The following is a 21,971-nucleotide window of genomic DNA, read 5'->3' on the forward strand; positions in this document are numbered from 1 at the left end:
TAATTTTTAGAGAAAAAATTAATTTAATTTGAGAAAAACAAAATTTTATTATTTTAAATTCTAGAAAGCATTATTACAAAAAATTATTGAATATTTGTTAAATTTGCGTGTCTTGTAGTGAAGTTCCGTAAGAGTAGCCAATTCCAAACACTAGTGTCCATACCTGGAAAAATTGAGCAATACATTCAAATCTTCCATTAAAGCGCTGTATAGAAATTAAACAAAACTTACAACTGTTTTAGAAACTTTTTAGATCTAAGGTGAATGAATAGTTTTATTTATATTATTATTTTCATCTATAAAATAATACAAATTGTTTTATTATGGGTTTATATTTGGATGACAACATATGTATCTTGCTGCAAGGAAAACAAAATTTGTAATCACTAATAAGAACATACATCTCGATTACCTCTTTCATTCAATTAATTCTCTTGCTAACTCTGGAAACTTCTTACATTAATTCCATGAATATATTTAGTTTTTTGTTTTAAACATCTAAAGAGATTCAATTATGAAACCCCAAATAAAAATACAGTGTCTTAAAAAACTTCCTAATTGTTTTTTAAAATAAAGTTAAAGTCATAAAGAATTCTTTACTCGGTGGTTATTAAACACAAAAATATTAAAGAGAACATCTCTCTCAAATTACTGAATATGAATTCATCCTACCATTAAGTGTATCTCTATTGATGGTTCAGTAGCCACTTCTGCTTGGTACTTATATTCACACCTTAATCACAAATTTGTTGCTCCTCTAAATGAAACTGACAGATAGCACAGTTTTGGCACATGATTAACAATAATAAAGTACCTGATAGTTTTAGCCCTGCCCTTGAGTATGTAAGTACATATATTACTGATTGCAATGTGGGAAACAAACATTTTAAATGGGAAAGAATAATGACAAAAGAGTATAAAGTATTTCCCAAAACTTCAAGAGTTTCTTGTGAGGATTATTGCGGTTTGTTGAACAATGTCACTAAAAAAATAATATATGTGTGTGTGTGTGTGTGTATATATATATATATATAATATATATAAAATTGTTAGAAATTTTACTTATTTATAAAATTTTTTATATTTTAATTGGAATTTTTCCACGTTCTTAATTACTAAAACAATACCTATTTTTTTTAGAAAGGAAGTAGACTTCAACATCTAATAGCATTTTTTTCCAATTTTCAGTAAAATTGTTGAATTGTGTATAAAAAAACAACTTTTTGATACTTTCAACAAACAAGTCTTTCTGTAATGAGCCATATGGTTTTCTGCAAATCTTAACACAGTAAGGCTGTTTAAAGTGTGGTTGATAATGTTAATTTTGAAGACAAAACTTCTCATCTGTCTTGTACTAATTGATCTATCAAAGGCATTTGTTTTTTGTATGACGTTAGAGAAAATTGTCTATTATGGTGTGAAAGGAAAAGGACTTATATCTATAATGGATAGAAACAAGTCATTTTTTAAGGACAGGACCAATTTGAAATAAAAACTACAAAAATAGATATCCCACAAGGATTAGTGCTGGTACCATTTTTGTTTATCATTGCTATAAACGATTTTCTTCCACTGTGCTCTGTAAGTCAGTATTATATGCTAATGACACAATGCTTATTAATTGAAACACTGATTTGGTTGCCTTGCACGTCCAACAAACCTTAGCTATGAAAATAGTTACTACATTTTTTGCAGATAATTTTTTAGTTGTTAATAGTAAAAAATCAAAGTATGATTTTCTCCTTGCATAATACAATACAATATAAAAATGAATAAGTAAAATTGCTAGGTATTCCCTTAAATTCAAGATGGAGTTGAGTTATTCATATCAATAATTTATGTTCAAAATTAGCTTGGTTACATATTAACTATGCAGGTTGAAAAACTGAGTAAGTAAAGATATGTTATTGTGCATTCTTTCATTCACACTTGTTTTATGGTATTATTTTGTGGGGTAATAGTGCAAACTCTAGCAAAGTATTCATTAAATAGAAACAATATTACATATAATGGAAAATATACCTCAAAGACAAACCTGTTTACCATTATTAATCTGAGAAACTCAAAATAATGACCCTTCCTTGTTTGTACATATATACACATGTTTAGTATATGTGAAAGATGAGCGTAGAGTTACACTTTAAGATAAGGCATACATAATTATTGTACAAGGAATATACACTTGCTTAATTTATTATGTATCAGACCAAAATAGCAGAAGTAGTAATTTAAGTCGTCATCATCATCAGACGTTTCCGTTATCACGGGTCGTCGTACACAGCCTCCTTCACTTTTGTCTATCATTCCAGGTCTCCTCTTTCCTCCACCTGTATTTTCTGTAGTCCCCTTCTATCTATGTCTTTCCACACTTGGTCCTCCCATCTTCCTCTTGGTCTCCTTCCTCCTTCTCCATGCTATTCTAGGCATTCTATTATCTCCCATCCTCTTCACATGATCCACTGTATTCTTCTTCCTTCCATTGTCTCTTGCAGTGAAACTACCTTCAATCTTTCTCTGTTATTTCGTTCCTTATTCTATCTCTTCTTGTAGTCTTCTCTATCCCTCTTAAAAATCTCATTTCTGCAGCTTGCAATCTGCTTAAATTTACATTTTTGTATGTTCATCTCTAAACCATATTTCTTCGCCACTTTTGCCCATTTGTTCAACTCTCTTTCTAACTCTTCTTCCCTGTTTTCCCATATCATTATGTCATCCGCATATGCTATTGTCTTAAGTTCTTCTGCTCCTCTGTTTCCTTGTACTTCTAGAATAATTTCATCCATTATAATATTGAAAAGGAAAGGTGACAATATGCTTCCCTGCCTTACTCCTCTCTCTGTTTTAAAAGTTTCCGTATATTTTTCTTCAATTCTTACCCTGTTTTTACATATGCCGTACAGGTTCTTTATTCTTTCTACTATTCCCTCACGCAATCCTCTCTTTCTCATACTCTCCCATATCCTTTCTCTCATAATAGAATGCCTAGAATAGCACTGGAGAAGGAGGAAGGAGGAAGAAGACCAAGAGGAAGACCGAGAGGAAGATGGGAGGACCAAGTGTGGAAAGACATAGAGAAAGTCCCTCTAAGTCCAACCCCTCGTCCTCGTCGTGAGGGATGGGCAACGGCTCAAAGAGACGGCTAACGGGGCTCTGGTGAAGCTACGTCAGGTCTAGCAAGCCGGTAGTGGATAAAACTTGCTTTCAAAAATAAGAACAGCCTCGGAAAGGATAGTAATTTAAGTATGAAATTAAAATCTTTTTTAATAAATTGCCAGAAGCAGCCTGGACGGTAAATATTAATCACTTTAAACTCACTCTAAATAGATGGTTAAAAGCAGAAACATTTTATTCCATTGCTGATTATTTAAACCATAATACTTGTAAATTAAGTTTTATATTATTTGTATTTCTGTATGTAGGTATTCATTTAGTTTGTGTGTGCTTTTTTTTAAATGAAAAATGTTACCATTCTTATTTATCAATAATTATATAGAAGTTTTAATTTAAATTTATTTTTAAATGATGATTGTGCAAGTATTAAAATAACTTGGCATAACCAAAAAGTACCTAAATTTAAAGTACTAAATTAGTTTACTAGAAAACTACTACTAAACTAGTTTACTAGTTTAGTAGAAATAATTTAAAACATGTACTGTATTTACTGATATCGGTTTATAACATTGAACATGTCTATTGCAATTACTTTTAAATTTTTAACGACAAATAAAAATGTTAAATCTTGAATCCACCACTATGTTTACAACTAAAATACAAATTTAAGTTATTGTGAATAGCCTTTAGTGTATTTTACATAGTTACAGCAGAACACAAAAGAGCACTATGGTAAGTAAATACAGTCCCATGTTTTGTAACAGAAAGACAAAATGAGTGAAACAAAATGTTCCCTAATAAAAGCTGAGTTATAGATATACAACTATAGCAATTAATTGGTCCATTTGTATACATCAACAAATTTATATAGGTATACAAATAAATCATTAAGTTTGTATACAATTAATCAACTGAATTTTAACTTGAAAATTATATTTTAAATCGTTAACTCACTTTTGGAATTCCCATTCTCTATTGTCCAAAGGGCAGACTTGCCTAGTCTTCAGCCATCGAGATATACAGTGAAAATGAAATGCATGCTAAAAAAAAATACAAAATCATTATAACACATACAAATATATAAACTTTATTTGTGCAGTAATTCAACTAAATTATAAGAACCTTGTAATAAAAAATGCTTATCAAGGTGCAATGTTATTTACATAGTACATACTGTAAACACAAAATATATTTTTATAATTAAATTAAATTTACCTAGTACCTAACGTTTCTTTATTATATTTTATGAACAAAGGACATTTCTTGTGGTTACCTTCAATAAAAATATTATTATAAAAGAAAATGCAAACATTTAATAACAAAAGCTATATAGATTAACAAACATAAATTCACTTTTCAACTTGGTTGAACATGTTTGATTAGTGGATTATACTTATGTTATTTTTGAGCCAAACTCAATTCTTTTACAAATTAAATTTTTGTAAAAATAATCAATTAAAATTGTAAGGTCAGAACAGGTCAGGTAATACAGTTAGCATTCTAGTCTAACGAAATATACACAATTCTTTTTGACATTCAGATTATTATTGAATGTCAATTAGTCAAGCTTACATTGCAGACACCCCAGGCAACAGTGCATTCCTCACTGGTTGCGGAGGCCTGGTTGGCCTGGCATTCAATGCATAAGTCCATGATGTGATTACGGCAGATGGCACAGTTGTCAACCACTATGTCTACAACAGACATAAAAATATTAGTTATTGTTACCAACTATGATTAATATGTTAGTTCTTAGGCTTATGCATCATTCACTCATCACTCTACAAGAGGTAAAAATACCAGTGCATGGATGGCTTAAAGTAGCCTATATTACAATTTTGTGATGTTAGCATTATTTATAGTAGCAATGAACAATTTATATATCCTGTTATTTGTACTTTAAGATGAGATATTGTATTCAGGACATGAAAAAAAATTACCTAGAATTAATTACTACCGTACTCAATTTGGCTGTTTAAGCCGTATATGGTAGGCATACGATGTATGTGTACAGTAAATTAATTTTCATGTCTACGTTTTATTTATTGAATCTGTGTGTGTTTTATTACATATTTACCATATTGCCATTGACTTTCACGGTATTACATACCTGACAAAAAACATGTAGTGTGAAATCTACATAAAACAAATTTTGAAACTGTCAACAAAGTAAGGTACCATATATTTGTATTAACCCTTTTAAGTGCCGACTTTTCAAATGTGCTGTTAAGGGCATTTTAGTGACGCCACTCGTTACTGCAGCAAATTTATGCTCCGTCACTAGTCATGTCACTCATACAGTAACTTATATTACAACATTTATTCACAAAAACGATGCCGAAAGATGAGCTTCTGCTATGTGTTCTACTAATAAAAAAAAAAGAAGAAGGTAAGAAAATAAGTAAATATCCAATGTTAGTTTCTAGATTAAATATAGGCTTAAATTACACATTATTTGGGGCACATAGCAAAGTTATGAAAGTGCCAAAAAATAAATTTCGAGTTGGCTAGTGCAAACGGTAATCTGTTTAGTGGCAAAGAAATGTTTGTGAAAAACCCGACAGATGCTGCTACCTAGCGTGATTGAGATGAACTACTTGAAGAAAAACTAATTTTTTTTAGTAGCAGAGGGAGGCAGGTTCACTTTCATCCATTTGTTACTGAACAGACTGTGTTTCAAAAACCGGGCACGAGTGGTGAACATTACAATACAGCGCACGGTGGTGGTAGTTAGTAGATAGTTTGAATTTGAGGTGTGTACAGATTCAGTTTGCAGTAGATATATATAAAGAGTTATAGTGACACCTAGAGTGATGGCCTTTCTCCTTGAGAGTGAGATCATCTAGGTACTCATTTTTTTGTGTGTGTGTGCACGCGCGCGTGTGTGTGTGTGTAGGGGCCGCGCGTGTTGTGTGTGGGAGGTGGTCGAGTTTGAGGAATAATTTTCTTTTTTCACCAGAAGTGCTGTGACAAATAAAATTACGATAATAAAATATTCACGGAGAGTTGACAAACATGAAATGAAAAAAAAAACAGGTATTGTCAGAGTTGTGCTTTATTTAATTAATAGTAGAAAAATAAATTAACTTTACACCAGAACAAATTCAAATAATTAAATTGGGGCAAACGCAAGCAAAATTCATTTTTATTAAGAGTATTAAATATAATTAGGCAAACAAGCTAATTTGGGGAGTTGAGACAAATTGAGTGTTGAAGGGACAATGACCTTAGAAATCACATGTTGTGAAAATGTAAATAAAAAATTGATAGATAAATAATTAGGGTAAATAAAAAAAGACTCAAATTGATAAATCATAGTGGACGTAATTGAGTTCCGTTGTTTATTTATTAACAACGAATTAGATTAAATTAAAGCGTGAAGACACTGATTCGAAGAGAGTGGAGGGGGGCATTGTTCTAGACACTACACCGCAATCTGGTATTCTTTCTTCTGGTGAGAAATCTCAAGCGAAACAAACTTAGGAGAGATGCTCCTGACAGTGACGTGGACAAATTGAACGTTTAAAGTAAAAATTTACTACAAGGGCGATGGGATCTAGTGCTTATTAAATAAATTTACATAAAAAATAAAGCAAAATCAGTGAAATTAAGTTATAAATGGTGTGCAAATAAATCTAAATAACAAAGTGAGTTTCTTTTACTATCTATATGCCGAAAAAATTACTAAGTGTTAATATAAGTTATAGCCAGGAAACATTAATAGACTTGTAAAATTTAAAACCTTTTAAATAATCAATCAATAAATAGCCAATTTGGACAAGTCTGAGATGAACTGAAAAATCTCAGTGTAAAGACAAAGACGTACATTAAAATGCCATTTTGATATAATTTTTATTTTTATTAAATCAGTGGCAATCCAGAAAGTACTGTGAACACTTGTAAACATACAATTAATCAATCACCTTTATCTTCAAAATCCAACACAGTGAGTTTTTTATCTAAACAATGATTTAGCCTACTTGGACTCGGAGATTATTTAAAGTGAACCCCAAAATTTATTCCCACCTATATTGAATGACAATAAATTATGTGATCTGAGGTGGGGAAAGTACTGATGGGAAATGTTTCTGGTCATCAATGAGGGCTGTGCACGCTTCCCACACTTCTGACGAAAAAAGAAAAACATCTTTCCAGATTGTACCCAAATTTAAGCACAGATGATGTGAGCGCTTGTTAAGGTTATCTTTAACTTTAGTACTACTAGTAACATATTTATGATACGCTAATCTCAACTTATTGTGTAATAGCAAAAGTAGATAGTGACAGAGTAACCTCCTCAACGACATCACTTCCTTTTAGGAAGCAGAAAAAAGAACTGATTGTCATAATGACATGTAATTTTTCACAGTAAGTCAAATAAAGTCTGTTCTTTCAGTAATGTAGTTTTTTAAGGTACCAGGTAAGAGAAACGTCAAAAATAGTGGCCTCCAGATCATAACAAGGTACCATAACTTTTATTGTACATATAACATCTAATAAGAAACAATGTACTAAGTTTCACAACAATCCATAATATTATTTCAAAGAATTTACAATGCATAAAAAATTACATTTTTCACGAGTTAATCAAGATTCAACTGAATTTTTTAAAACCCTTTCTTAGCGAGCACCTAAGACCTAAGAAAAACTGTAGGTTCCAATTTTCATTGCAATCCGTTACATGGTTTTTGAGATTTCATGTGTGAGTGAGTGAGTAAATCAAGAGGTATTTGAGATTTATATACAGATTACACGTTATTTGGTATCATGTTTCTCATTATGATGTTTACTATCTACAGGGTAAGAAAGACCACTCATCCGAGACGTATAGCGGCTGAACGGAGAAACCTTATATTTCATTTTAACAAAATCTGCCATATTTCGACACCAAAGAATTAGGAAAAATAATTTGTAACAGCCAATTATATCCCAAATGACACTATGGGAAGGGGTGAGAGGTATTTTACTGTATCATTAAAAATTTTAGCAAATCTAATTTTTTATCCTACATTACAAAAAAATTACTTTTTCTAAAAATATGCTACTGTTGTCACTTTTCAGCACATTTCTAATATTTTTAAATAGTTCCTAATCAAGATATTTCAAACTTGTAAAACTTAAAAAATTTAAATAGCAGGATATGCCTTTCATGGCTAGCCTAACTGTTCTTGAATATAATGCTAATAAATAATATTACAAGATGTCTACCATTGGTAAAATATTACAGCCTCTAGAGATATTATATCCAAAGTCCAAAACATTTAGATACATACTTAGATGTACTAGTGACTAAATCAAAACATGAACAACAGTTTAAATAATTATAAACCTTTAGTTTAATAATCACAATTAATAATAAAATCATACATAAAATTACTTACCCCAGGCCCACAGAGCAACGGCATTCCACTGAAAAGATAATATATATATATTAACAAAACTTATAATTTTATGGTAGGCAACATTAATTCTCATATAATATACACAATTTCATTAATATTTTAACAATTTACAATACAATAAAGACAAAACTGACATTTATCCTCACCTAGATGGAAGATTAAAGAAAGTACAAACATTCTTTTTACAGTGCATGTTTTCTTCTCTTATATTTAATTCATAATTACCAACATGCAAACTTCTGGTTGCTTGACCTAACATTCTTAAAGTACAAAATACATGTTTTAATTTTTTCAAAATATTTAATATCTAGACATATTTATTTGTTGTGTTGGAATGTGACATTTTTGCATTACTAAGTAGAGAATAATATATTTTTTTAACAAACTGTTTAAGACATGAATATAGAGCATTTTTTTTAATCTGCAAAATATTCTAGAACTGTAATTTTTGTTATTTCTAATTTTGATATAATAAAGTTTTAACTAAAGTTGAGAATTGAAGGTGTATTATAAATGTTGATGATTACGCAAGGAAGTACCTAAGAGCGTGTTATTTCATCTCCAATGTAATTCTTCCATTATCATTGCTTCGTAACCCCTTAATGGTGTTTTTGTTTCCTAAAATTATGTTGTTTTTCTGACTTTTTTACTGTTTTTTTACAGAGACAGGTTTGTAGAGCTTAGATATACGAGGGCTATTCGGAAAGTTGATTATGTTTTGCGCTGGCGGGACTAGCACGGCCATCTTAGTGTCAGTTCGTCCCACCGCTTAATGCAAAAATATTAGCACGGCCATCTTGGTGTCAGTTCGTCCCACCGCTCAGTGGCTATCCAGCCGTGCTAGCGGGAAGTTCGTGTTGTAACGCATCTAGTCACAGTGCCTGTTTGAAATGTCTGCCGCAATTGAAAATCCCGCCAACTGTGAGGTGCGCGCAGTAATTAGGTTTTTGACTGCCAAAAACTGTAAGCCTATAGAAATCTGTCGGCAGTTGTGTGAAGTTTATGGGAACAACATTATCACTGAAGGTGGATTGCGACAATGGGTCATTAAGTTTAAAAATGGCCGAAACAAATGTTCATGACGAAGAGCGAAGTGGAAGACCCAGCATAGTGACTGACGAACTTGTTGAGAAAGTTGACACAAAGGTCCGAGAAAATCGACGGTTAACCATAACGGAACTCTCGCTTAGTTTCCCTCAAATTTCACGAACTTTGTTATACAAAATCGTCACTGATAAGCTTGGCTTCCACAAGTTTTGTGCAAGATGGGTACCGAAAATCCTGACCGACGACCACAAAAACCAGCGCATGGCTGCAGCGTTAACAATTTTGGATGCTTACGACAAAGAGGGTGAATCACTCCTCGATCGCATCCTAATTGGCGATGAAACATGGGTGAAACATGTTAACTGCGAGACCAAATTGCAGTCAATGGAGTGGGGACACACAAGTTCCCCTAACAAACCAAGAAAATGTTTGCAAACGATGTCGGCAAGAAAGGTTATGGCGACCGTTTTTTTGGGACAAGAAAGGTGTAATTCTTGTTGATTTCCTGGAACGAGGCACTACAATCAACTCAGAAAGGTATTGCCAAACGTTAAACAACCTCAGAAGAGCTATCCAAAACAAGCGTAAGGGAAAGTTGAGCTCGAAAATTCTGTTGATTCACGATAACGCTCGACCTCACACGGCAAATCGCACATGTGAAGTTCTCGAATCATTCCATTGGGAGTTGTTTCCTCATCCACCATACAGCCCGGATCTTGCACCAAGTGACTACCACTTGTTCCCAACAATGAAGAAGTGGCTGGCAATGCAGCGCTTTGACGACGACGCAGAGCTGCAGCAAGAAGTGACAAACTGAGTGAAGACACAGGCGGCAGAATTTTATGAGGAAGGCATTGTCAAGCTAATCCATCGATATGATAAGTGCCTAAATTTGAATGGCGACTATGTTGAAAAGTAGTATATAAGTGTGGGTTTTAAATGTATATAATAAAAATTTTTTCCTATACTTTGTTAATTTTTAATTCCAAAACGTAATCTACTTCCCGAATAGCCCTCGTATATAGTGTGCTCCTAATGTTGATCACACTGAAGGAATCTTGGAAACTATAAAAGATATAGCAAAAATATTAAATGGACAAAGTTGGGCATAATAACAAGACCAGCAAATTAATATAATCAAGTTACGATTAGTTGTGTCATTCACTCGCTGTGCTCAAAAAACTGTTTTCGGTCAAAAATTTAAAACTATCACAGCTTTCTTATTAGTAATTACGTGCTAGCCACTGAGATGAAGGCGCAATAATCTTTTTAACATCAGTTTAAACTCATGATTTCGATTTGCCGATTAGTATCGACAAATAAGTTATTTTGAAAAACACGTTAATCCTTTAAGGGCAAAATTTTTTCACATCTCATATCCCCTTTGACTAGTTAAAAGTGCCAGGCTAAAATTGGGGATTAAAATTTATAAGTTTTCATAAAAATTAGAGAATGACCACCACCAAATTACCAATATTGCACCAAATTACTCGTGTAGATATATACTATCAACAACAAAATATATAGATGTAATTTTAAGTTATTTAAAATTTAAAAAAATGTTTTAATAGATGAGATTCACTTAATTAAGTTTTATGTTTTTAAATCATATTATGGTTAACCCTTTTACTGCCGGACACCTTTTTTTTAGTTTGTTGAAAAATGCCGGGTTGAAATTGACTAAAATGTAATGATTTTTTAAAAAAATCATGGATTCATTATTTTTTATCATAAATTGATAAACTTTATCTTGTTTTTTTCCTTATAAGTTGTAATTTGCTACAAAAAATAATTTAAACATTTTCTGTCCTTAAAAAATATATATATTATGTCATGAAACAAAAATTTTAAATAAATAAAAATTATTTTTTGAGTTTGCACTTTAACAACTATATTTAAATATTAAACTACCACCATAATTATAATTTTTTATTGTATAGTAATTATATATAAACATTCCCAAAAAGTTTTAGGAACATACCTTGAAAAATACTGAAGCTGTGATGAATTTTTGAAATTGGTGCAATATCCTCGAATTTCAAGATAACACGTTTATTGATACATAACTTTACACTATATCGCTTTATAATGCATAAATCACTTTATAATACATAAATCACTGTCCATTGATATGAAAATATAATACATAATAGAAAATTAAAGTTAAAAGGCACTTTGATCAATATTTACAAAAATATATATACATTTTTAGGTTCATAGGCCTGCTGATTAGCACTTGTGTTCCCCAATACTTGTGGGATGAACACCTTTTTTGCAGTTTTTGCAGACAGTCCTGGTTCTCTTCCTCTTCCCTCCAGTACTCATTTTATTAATCATAAAAATATGTAGATTTACAAATATAAATGTCAAATAAAGTGTAAAACACGAAACAACACAAGTGGAACTCACAACTAATGAGATCGACCATAACCTCATCAAACCAAACTCGAGCTATAACCAAAGAAGTTCAGTAACAAAAATGGCTTCCATAGATTATAAAACCTGTTTTCTGTGTGTTGTCCATATAGTAATGAATAACACAGCTGAATTTCGATGCATTTGGACAACATTGAAAACCAGTATAAAACAAATACGAGACGGCTTTTATAGCGCACGTTGGCGATTTTCGCACAAACGGTAGCGTGCGCAATCGCGCACGTCGGCAGTAAAAGGGTTAAGCTATACTTTTATATGTAAAATAAATTTATTTGTTTCACATTGCATAAAATAACTAAACTATATTTAAACGACGTTTGAGCAGTTTAGTACTTACGATTACTTTAGCCAATCAGAAATGGGATTTCTGCAGTTACTGATGCCGACAAAAGTACTTTCATTAATAATTAATAATTAAAAGTCATCATTTGTTTGATTTCAACTAAAATAGTACACGATTTTTCATTATATTCATAATACCAAATTTAGAATGTTAAAAAAAAATCTTTTCAATATCGTTTTCAGATACATCATGTTTGTTCTTACTCTACTTGTGATTTTGACCTTTATTTTCAGTTGTCATCTCTTAAATACAAACTGGACAATTCAGATTAAAAGGAGCAAGGTCAATGATCTTGTAATCATTTAAAACATTGCTCATTGTTTATAAAATTAATTTGAGCCAATATCTGCATATTCATCGCCATTGTGCCTATCGTTGTCACTAGCCTTCTCACCTATATAAAAGAAATAACAACAGCTGGTAATGACTTAACTAGTCTAAATAAAGAAAGCTGGCAATATTTATGTATAAATATCTATAGGTCAAATGTCATATTCGATATTTAAAATCGATAATCATAATTCGATTGTGTTGGTGGCCTCTTATTATACTGTGCTATTAGTTTTCACTGTAAATATGCTAGAATAAATAAACATTCTGAGGGGGGGAAAAGATGAAAAAAATCTTATTGGAATGAGTTAACTTAGAGAGGGTGATAGGCTAATTATAAGGTGATAAATATGAAAATATTTAAGTTAATTTATTTTTAAGTAATGGAGGCTACCATCCAGACAGCCCGAGTATTTAAATTATTTTACTTTAGAAGAGTTTTAAACACTGGATTATACAAAAAAATTACTTTAAGTATTTATTGTTTAAAAACATGAATCTAATTTTGTTTTTCTTGTATTGCCTACAATAATTATACTTAATTATAAGCTTATTAAAGCGGATGATGATTATCAATTTTAAATGTCGATACCATCGAATACAACTTTAGACCTATAGATATTCATAATTAACCCTCCAAGTGGTGAAAGGCGTTGCAGCGTTGTTTACGAGTAGCAGAAACGCCCTAGCATTTATTAATGCAGTCTCTTTCGTTCCGGTATTTCCGATGTTATGCCGTGACTTAAACGTTATAGGTATGGTTAGAAAGACCAGATTCCAAACTTTAATTTGATACAGATGATCCTGCTATTGTCAAGACTCAAAAAACATCTAAAATTCAACGGTCCACCTCAATTATTCATTGGTTACTACCAAAATGTTAATGGCTTGAAAAGTAAACTTAATTTGTTATCTCAATCTATTGCTACATGCTCTTATGACTTCATAACCTTAGTTGAAACAAATCTCTCCCCAGATGTGAATGACTCTGAACTTGTTTTAAGTGGATTCACAGTCTTTAGATGCGACAGAACCCATCTCTCAAGTAGTAAAGTTTGTGGGGGTGGTACACTCATTGCCATTCGTGACAATATTCCTTGTCACAAAATCAACACCACATATTCTAGTAGCGAGTGTATCTTCGTCTCTTGCAATCTCCATAACTCACGATCACTTATAGCTTGTGTCTATATTCCTCCTAGCCAACTCTCTACAGTCTATTTAGCATTCTGTAATGCCTTTGATGATGTTCTGCTCTCGAGTAAAACCCACGGTCATGTAATACTACTGATTTTAACCTGCCTAATGTAGACTGGCTCAATCCCTGTGGTCCTGATGTTGATGATTCCTCTGATGTTATATTTTTTATCTGTTTGATCTGGCAGAGACACACAAGCTTTATCAAAAGAACCATATACAGAACTATCGCGGTGTCTACCTTGACCTTATATACTCCTCATTATCTTCGATGGTGGTCACTACTGCTGATGATATAATTATTACTTGCTGAGGACAGACATCATCCCGCTCATGGGTTTTCCTTTGAACTAAGACACCCCTCTCGTTCACCAAGTCAAAAGTTCATCCTTGATTTTAGGAGGTGTAACTTGGAGGCAGTTGCCACTCAACTCCAAAATTTGGCCTATCCTGCATGTAATGATGCTAATGCAAAATCCTCTTTCGACAATTTTTGTAGTCAACTTGGTGAAATCGTCAAGGCAAACACTCCCATCAAAAAAGTTGGCATCTCCCATTTTCCTGTGTGGTTCTCCAGTATTTTGAAGCATTTAACCATCAAGAAGACTACACAAGAAGTATAAAGCTACCTTATTACAATTCTACTATCTGAGGAATGGCCCGTGAGTGTCACCTGAATTACATTAACAGAATTGAAGAATCGTTACCATATAACATGAAATCTTTTAGGGCTCATGTTGGCGATTTGCAACGTACTCCAAACATTTCTAAGAAATTGCATCTTGATTCGACCAAAGCTACTGATCCCTCTACTAAATGTGAAATTTTCGCTCAATTCTTTTCTTCTGTTTTTAATGCTACTATTGTCCCTATACCTTACTTCGATTATGGGCTGAATCATTCTCTTCCTAATTGCACTGTGTCTGCTGTTGATATATCTAACAAACGTCAAGTACTCAATATCAAGAAAGGGGCTGATCCCAATGACATACCACCAATTGTGCTCAAGTTCTGTGCCCCAATACTTGCTCCTCATTTTGCCATTTTATTCAAAGCCTTATTTAGCAGTAGGAATTTTCCTGTCATCTTTAAAGCAGAGTTTTGTCGTCCCTATTTTCAAACAAGGAGACAAAACCAATTCAAGAAACTATAGGCCTACAGTGATCCAATCAACTCTCGCCAAGGTATTTGAAAGTATTGTTCAAAAATTTTTGTACTTCAACCTCAGCAAATATATCATCATGCAGGGGCGCTTCACTACTACAAACCTTTTCAAATTTCAAAAATTCATTATTTCATCTTTCACTGATTCGTGTCCTGTTGACTGTGCCTACCTGGACTTTGCAAAGGCCTTTGACAAGGTTAATATCTCAATCTTGATTGCTAAACTGGAAGCTTATGGAATTTCTGATCCCTTGCTGAAGTGGCTTATGAGCTTTGTTACAGGTAGATTTCTGATAGTTAAATGTGATGGTGCTACATCTTTTCCATTCCCTGTATTGTCCAGAGTGCCTCAGGGATCTCACTTGGGCCCTCTATTTTTTTTTTTTATTTATAAATGACATTAGTTGTGCAGTATGTGTGGAATTCCTACTATTTGTAGATGACGTTAAAGTTTTTACCAGGGTTACGTCGGCCCAGTCAAGACTATCTCTCCAACAATCCCTCGATAATATCGGCCGCTGGTGTTCGGTAAACTCCATGGAACTCAACGTATCAAAGTGTCAAGTAGTCACATTTAAACGTGGAAACTCAGATAATGTTTTTGACTACCAAATTGATGGTGTTAGTTTGAAAAGGGTGGTTAGTGTCAATGACCTTAGAGTGATGATGACACCGTCCCTTAGCCCTGTGCAACATTTACTCTCCATTTCTGCAAGAGCTAATTCTCTCCTGGGGTTCGTCATGAGGTCTTCAAGAGACTTTAATTTTCCTCAGTCCCTGGTAATTTTGTATACATCCCTCATTCGTCCAGTGCTTGAATATAATTCCGTCATTTGGAATCCTTACCACCTTGGATATGTCGAAATACTTGAAAAGGTACAAGTCCGATTTGTGAGAATGCTGGGAACAAGACTGGGTTTTACCTTTCTCTGTACCCCTGTAGCTGCTGTTAAGCTTCAGTTTAGACTTCACCCTCTGCAACTTCGGCGTCAATGTACAGATCTAACTGTGCTCTTCAAGTTGGTAAACGGCCTGCTGGATTGTCCCGATATCCTGAGCAACATCAAGCTGGTGGTTCCTCATGGCAATCGCTCAATGACCATCTTCCGCAGGAGATATGAGCCAACTTATTATGCATACCACGGTGGCATGTCAAGGCTCCTAAGTTTCGGAAGTGAGGCTACAACCCGGACTGACTTTTTCGGAGTATCCCTTGCATCTTTCAAAATTGCCATTTTGACTAATGTTATATTTAGCCACACTTAAACCTCACAAGCACATACATCTGTACAGTCATTCATGACCATTCTATTGTTACTACAGCTTTTTGCGTGCTGTAATTACTTTTTCATAGCTCTTGCCACTGTTACGTTGTTATACATTGTTGATTGTTCCTGTTACAACTGATTATTTATTCTCGTTTCTTGTTATCATTTGCTTAGTTTTTTATTGTTGTAATTATTGTTATTTAGTTTATATAACAAAAAAACAAAATAACAAACATTTTGCTTAATTTAGGACGTGTTTACACTCCCTGTTAATACTTAAATGTATTCCATTTTTCTTCTGCCACTTGGAATGAAATGTTATGATATAAGTGGGTATGTTAATAATATAAATTGGCGTTGACCGTTTAAATAAATAAATAGATATAGTATTTAGATATACTGGCACTAGTGGAACCCTTACAACCAGTTCATCCACCTACTGTACTACCTCCTGGAGATCTTCCTCACCGGATTACTCATTTACTAGGCCGTAGGGAAAGACTTTGTGCAGTCTGTGGACACACCAAAAAAAGGGGCAAAAGTCACTTCTGGTGCCCACCTTGTAATTTTGAGGTTCATAGGGAGTGTTTCCTTTACTTGGAACATTACTGGAGGCCTCTCAAACCAGGAATAATGAGGTTGGCTCTGATATTGACTAAAATGCGGTAAAAAAAGTGTACATAAAAGTTTAGATCACCAATTAGTGAGTTTTTTTTTAGGAATAATACATATAAACTATAAATATATTTTTTTTTACTATTGCCAATTGTAAACAGAATGGCTTTTTTAGGTGTGTGTTAAAAAATTAAATTTAGTAACATTTACTCAGCCTAGCATAAATTAAAAAAATTGAATTTTTATTTTTGGAATTCAACCCATTGGGTTTTACACCTATCCAAGGTCGGTGTTTCATATTATTACCATTCTATTCTGTGTGTTATGTAGTTTAACTTGATATATGATATGTCATACTTATACCATTTACAGTATTTTATATAAATTTTCTTTTGCGAACAAACAAAATCAGTAAACATGTCCTACCACTTGGAGAAATACGTACGGTACTTTGGGATTATACCGACCACACCAGTATGAAGAACACAAAAATATAAATTTATAGAAACAAACATAATAGAACGAAAAACAACTGTTTAATTACAAAATTACAAGCATTTCCAGGTATTGCGATCGGTACTGTTGTCGCTATTATCTTATCTTTCTCGAGAATCCCGATTACGGCAGGCCGCGCGGCATCACATGATTTGCACGGTACATAATTCCCTTTCCATTACAATTCAATTTATATTTCTGATCAGCCCCTCTAGAATTTGATATTTTACTGATAGGTACTATCTTGAGGGATGTTTTTCTTTTGTCGACATCAGCGCGGGCTTCGGCAGCACCTCTGCCGAAGCCCGCGCTGATGGCCGGAGGCACTAGCATTTTGGGTGGCAGAGTGTGATCAAGAATAAAAACAAGTTTTGAGTGTTTTTTTCAATAAAGAGTTTAGTTTTAGTTTGGTAATGTTTGTTTTTGTTGAATTTTTGTGTTTGGAGAAATGTAGAGGTAAAACACAGAAGTACAACAAAGTGACGCACCAGCTGAACGGGTGACGAGACTCTGCAATCACGTTATCTACTAGACCGCTCGACTTTGACCTCTGTCTGAGGGTGGGGAGGGGTTTGCGATAAGACAATTCCTGTTTTATATTGACGAAATATTGTTCTACGCTAATCTAGTAATCAGTAGAAGCAAAATGTCAAATTACGATTCATGTCTGGGAGTGGTCGGTATAATCCCAAAGTACCAAACATACTGCCACTCGGAGGGTTAATCATTGCCAGCATTCTTTATTTAGACTAGTGAAGTCATTACCAGCTGTTATTTCTTTACGTAGAAGGCTAGTGAAATAAGAACAATGGCGATGAATAAACAGATATCAGCTCAAAATGTTTTTATAAACACTGAGCAATGTTTTAAATGGCTACAAGAAAATATACCTACAATTAAATCTTTACAAACTGGTCTCAGAAGTGAGTGCATTGCCAATCATCTTGCAGAATACATGTATCAATGACCAATTACAATTATTTGTGGTGATCCAATCGAGCATTTTTTAAATGCCATCAACACGTCGACACTGAAGTAATAGTTAGCACTACAGGGCTCAAGAGTACTTTAAATACAGTTTAGTGATTACATACAATTTAGACAACATATCCATTTATTTCATATATATAAATATAGCTTCTCTATTTTAACATGTTTAAAACCTAAAGCTTAATTCAATTTGATATCATCATTCAAAATTTATTCAAAGTAAAACATGTTTGAAAATAAATTCAAAATTAAAATCATGTGTTTCGTTATTGACTAACATGTTGACTTAGTTTCATAAGCAGTCACGTTTATCCTTGAAAATACATATGGTAAGTAAATGTTATTGTTTTGTTGTAATTATATTAATATAAGACTGAAAACTAGCCAAACCATACTGGGAGAGACTTTAATAAGCAGCCAACACTCGTTATTCGATGTATTCGATCTATTATCCAAATTCGACGTTATATATTAATTGTATGAAACAAGAATTATAATACATTTAACAACAAGAATAATACATTACAATTTTTAATAACATACATTTAACACAAAATAACTATGTTACCACAAAATAATTTAATCCAACTATGGCCTAGACATATTATACATCAGAAATACGTTACAATATTTATAGATTGGATATTTGCTGTCAGTAACCACTTTAGAAAGTAGCCAAACCAACATGTATATCTAGAAAGTTATCACGTAATTACCTAACATTCATCGTCATTTTCAAATTCTCAACAAATTAGTTACTTCTAGCTAGTTTATTGTTTACATGACAAATGACTGTAACTAATAAGTTGGAATCGTGTTTTGTTAAATAAATTGTATACCTAATATTAAATTATTCATTCAGACAAAAACAACCAAACCATTCGATAATAACAATCGAATGACGAGTGCACACCGCTTATTAAAGTCTACCCCTATACTGACCTTTGAAATATCTATTACATTGTTTGGTCCGCCATTTTACTTTCAGTCTTTTGGATGGACATGAGTATCGATGATTCCATATAATTTGATAATCATCAGATTGTGTTTGTGGCCACTTATTATACTGCACCACTTACTTTCAACATAAGTAGGAATATGGGTTTTTGTAAGAAAAATAACAGTGCAGTGAGGTATTTCATGAATTGTTGTACATTTTTCTTTATACTATTCTGAGGGTAGGGTACGATAAGCGGACCCGGTTTTTTATATTGAAATTGGCAAACGATATTACTTAATCATAACCATCGATATAATCAATCAATACTAATTAATTATTTTGAACTATTAACAAATAATCTATATCAACAGCTGTAAACACTCTAAAATAATACATAAGTTATAGGATATTTCAATTTTACATAAGTAATTCTGATTATTAAAAATGGCAGTCAATCTTAGAAAACTACATGACGTTGCTTTTTCGTGGCTTCAACATGCTGGACTCATACCGTAAAACCCACTATGTGAAATTTGTGGGAAAGAAACAAATGTAACTGTGAGAGGAGTAAATATGGTCGTCTTCAGTTTTCCTAATTTTGGTTATAATAATTTGTTTGATAACTGTAAATATTAAATTCATATTTTAATTATAATATTGTTAAATTAAATATATGATTGTTATTGAGGACTATAGGTACTTTTATATCGATTGATAGTCTAGGATTGGAGATGCGAATATTAGGTATTGATGACTATATTCTTCGATACAAAAAACCGGGTCCGCTTATCATACCCTACCCCTATTCTGATAATAAAAGTTCAATGAATTCTTGTGAGTTTTATTTTATTTTGTAGCAGATAATAATGTAGGAAGTAATAAAACTTACTTCCTAGGACTAAGGCTTTACTAAGCAACTCTAGACTACAGCTTAGCCATAGTTGGGAATTATTAAATAGGCTATGTCAGATTAGTAATAACCTATTCTAATCTCCTAGCGTTATGTATAACTTACCTTTTTAACTTCAAACCTTTTCTTCTCACCTTTACTGCTACTGGAAGTAGGTAATTCAATCTCATCATCATCAACGTCCATAGCTGATGCCATAATGCAATTTAATAAACGATCTAAAGAGATGTTTTGTTCAAATAAATTATTGTTATTTGGAACAGAAACAAAGTAATTTCATGAAAATCAGTGCGACTATACAGAATGTGAATTGAGAGATTACACAACTAACTATCAGCAGTTCACTACTGACTAATTACCACATTTAAATTAACCTGACTGAACAGTGAACAGACAGAAACCGAATGATAATTCATTGCAGGGTTTCCCAAAAAGTAGGCAAATTAAAACTGACCCAATGCTCAGCTTAAAATTACCCACAACCTAACGAAGTCATACACGCCAATGCCGCACTCACGTAAAAGTAGCACAGGTTATATACTACAAAATTCCAAGTACTGTTTGTGATGGTATAAAGTGTATTCAACCGTAAACTTTATACATTAATCAAATTGAAACTGTTTTGAAGGACAAAAAGTTCAATGGGACAATAAGACGCTGCTGAAATAAATCAAATAAATCCCAAATCTTCAATTTTATGAGTTTCAGAGAAAATGCATATAAAACTGGCATAAATAGTTTTAGTAGAGCATATTACTCGAGAGGCTAAAAACACTTTATTCGTGTCTGTCTGTCTCTCCCCAAGATATCTCGAAAACGTAATTACCTATGCAATTAACTTTTGGTATGAAGCTTCATTTTTATGTAAACAACACTGAGTTCGATGATGGTGCATGTCACTCCATGAAATTTAGCTTTGCCTTAGAATTAGAATTAGTTAGAATTATGTAACACATTTTGTTATTAAATCTTAACTTTTATTCTTGACTGTGTAGCTCAAAACATTGGCATTGTTTACGTTAAATGAAGTCATTACATTGGGATTGTAATTTTGTAAATCGCTATTTGAAACGTTTAATTTTTAACACAGATTTCATTAAACAAGGTTTTGTTAATTTACCATGGCTGGCGCCTGCTCATTTTGAAGGCACAAACGATTAGACTATCGTGACAACAACACCCTTGGCAGTGAAAAAGACAACAAAATTACGTTTTAAATTTTAAAACTGATTCTTTATCCTGTCAAATGCCCTGAGTTTGAAAGAATATACCTGTCTTCAAATCTATACAAATTGTTGCAACTAATATTGTAATAGTAACATATCAACATGTTGATGTTTCGACGTAGCCTATTTTAAATATTGTATTACACTTTTTAGTTAAAGAACAAATTCTTAATATTTATTTTTATTTAATTCTTTATGTTTCTTGAAATTTTTAACCTTAATTATAAATATTTGTCTTGAATATTTGAAACTTCACATAACATTACAATATTTTTTGTTTTGATTTGTAAACAAACTATATACAACCATGTGACTTTTTAGAAATGACAATTTTATCCATACTAGACCAGACTCAACATAAAAAATCGGGGACAATATTTCACTTCAACCCATTCTTGGGTTGTAGTGGTCTCATTAGCTTATCATAACTTTTGTTAAGTGAACAATACTATATAATCTTTCTTAGTGAACAAAAATATAAATGTATAATGTTGCGT

At 32.6% G+C, this 21,971-nt stretch overlaps 1 protein-coding gene across 1 annotated transcript; it reads right to left on the reverse strand.

The window, feature by feature from the left end:
- LOC124362577 (RING-box protein 1A) lies at positions 1 to 20,729 on the reverse strand. Its single transcript, XM_046817210.1, has 5 exons — positions 20,354 to 20,729; positions 8,493 to 8,520; positions 4,684 to 4,805; positions 4,066 to 4,151; positions 1 to 163 (listed from the first exon to the last, which is right to left on the reverse strand). The coding sequence occupies exons 1-5, from the start codon at positions 20,444 to 20,446 to the stop codon at positions 151 to 153; spliced, it is 342 nt and encodes a 113-aa protein (XP_046673166.1). The 5' UTR covers positions 20,447 to 20,729; the 3' UTR covers positions 1 to 150.
- Between the last annotated feature and the right edge of the window lie 1,242 nt (positions 20,730 to 21,971).

The sequence above is a fragment of the Homalodisca vitripennis genome, chromosome 5, assembly GCF_021130785.1.
Source record: "Homalodisca vitripennis isolate AUS2020 chromosome 5, UT_GWSS_2.1, whole genome shotgun sequence".
Lineage (NCBI taxonomy): Eukaryota > Metazoa > Arthropoda > Insecta > Hemiptera > Cicadellidae > Homalodisca > Homalodisca vitripennis.

Bases quoted from the DNA above. Each gene is read 5' to 3' on its own strand.
- LOC124362577 (XM_046817210.1), bottom strand. From the start codon at position 20,446: ATGGCATCAGCTATGGACGTTGATGATGATGAGATTGAATTACCTACT. The intron at 8,521-20,353 runs GTAAGTTATACA...TTATCTTTTCAG, and splicing joins AAAGGTTTGAAGTTAAAAAG to TGGAATGCCGTTGCTCTGTG. The intron at 4,152-4,683 runs GTAAGCTTGACT...ATTTTTTTTTAG, and splicing joins TTGCCTGGGGTGTCTGCAAT to CATGCATTTCATTTTCACTG.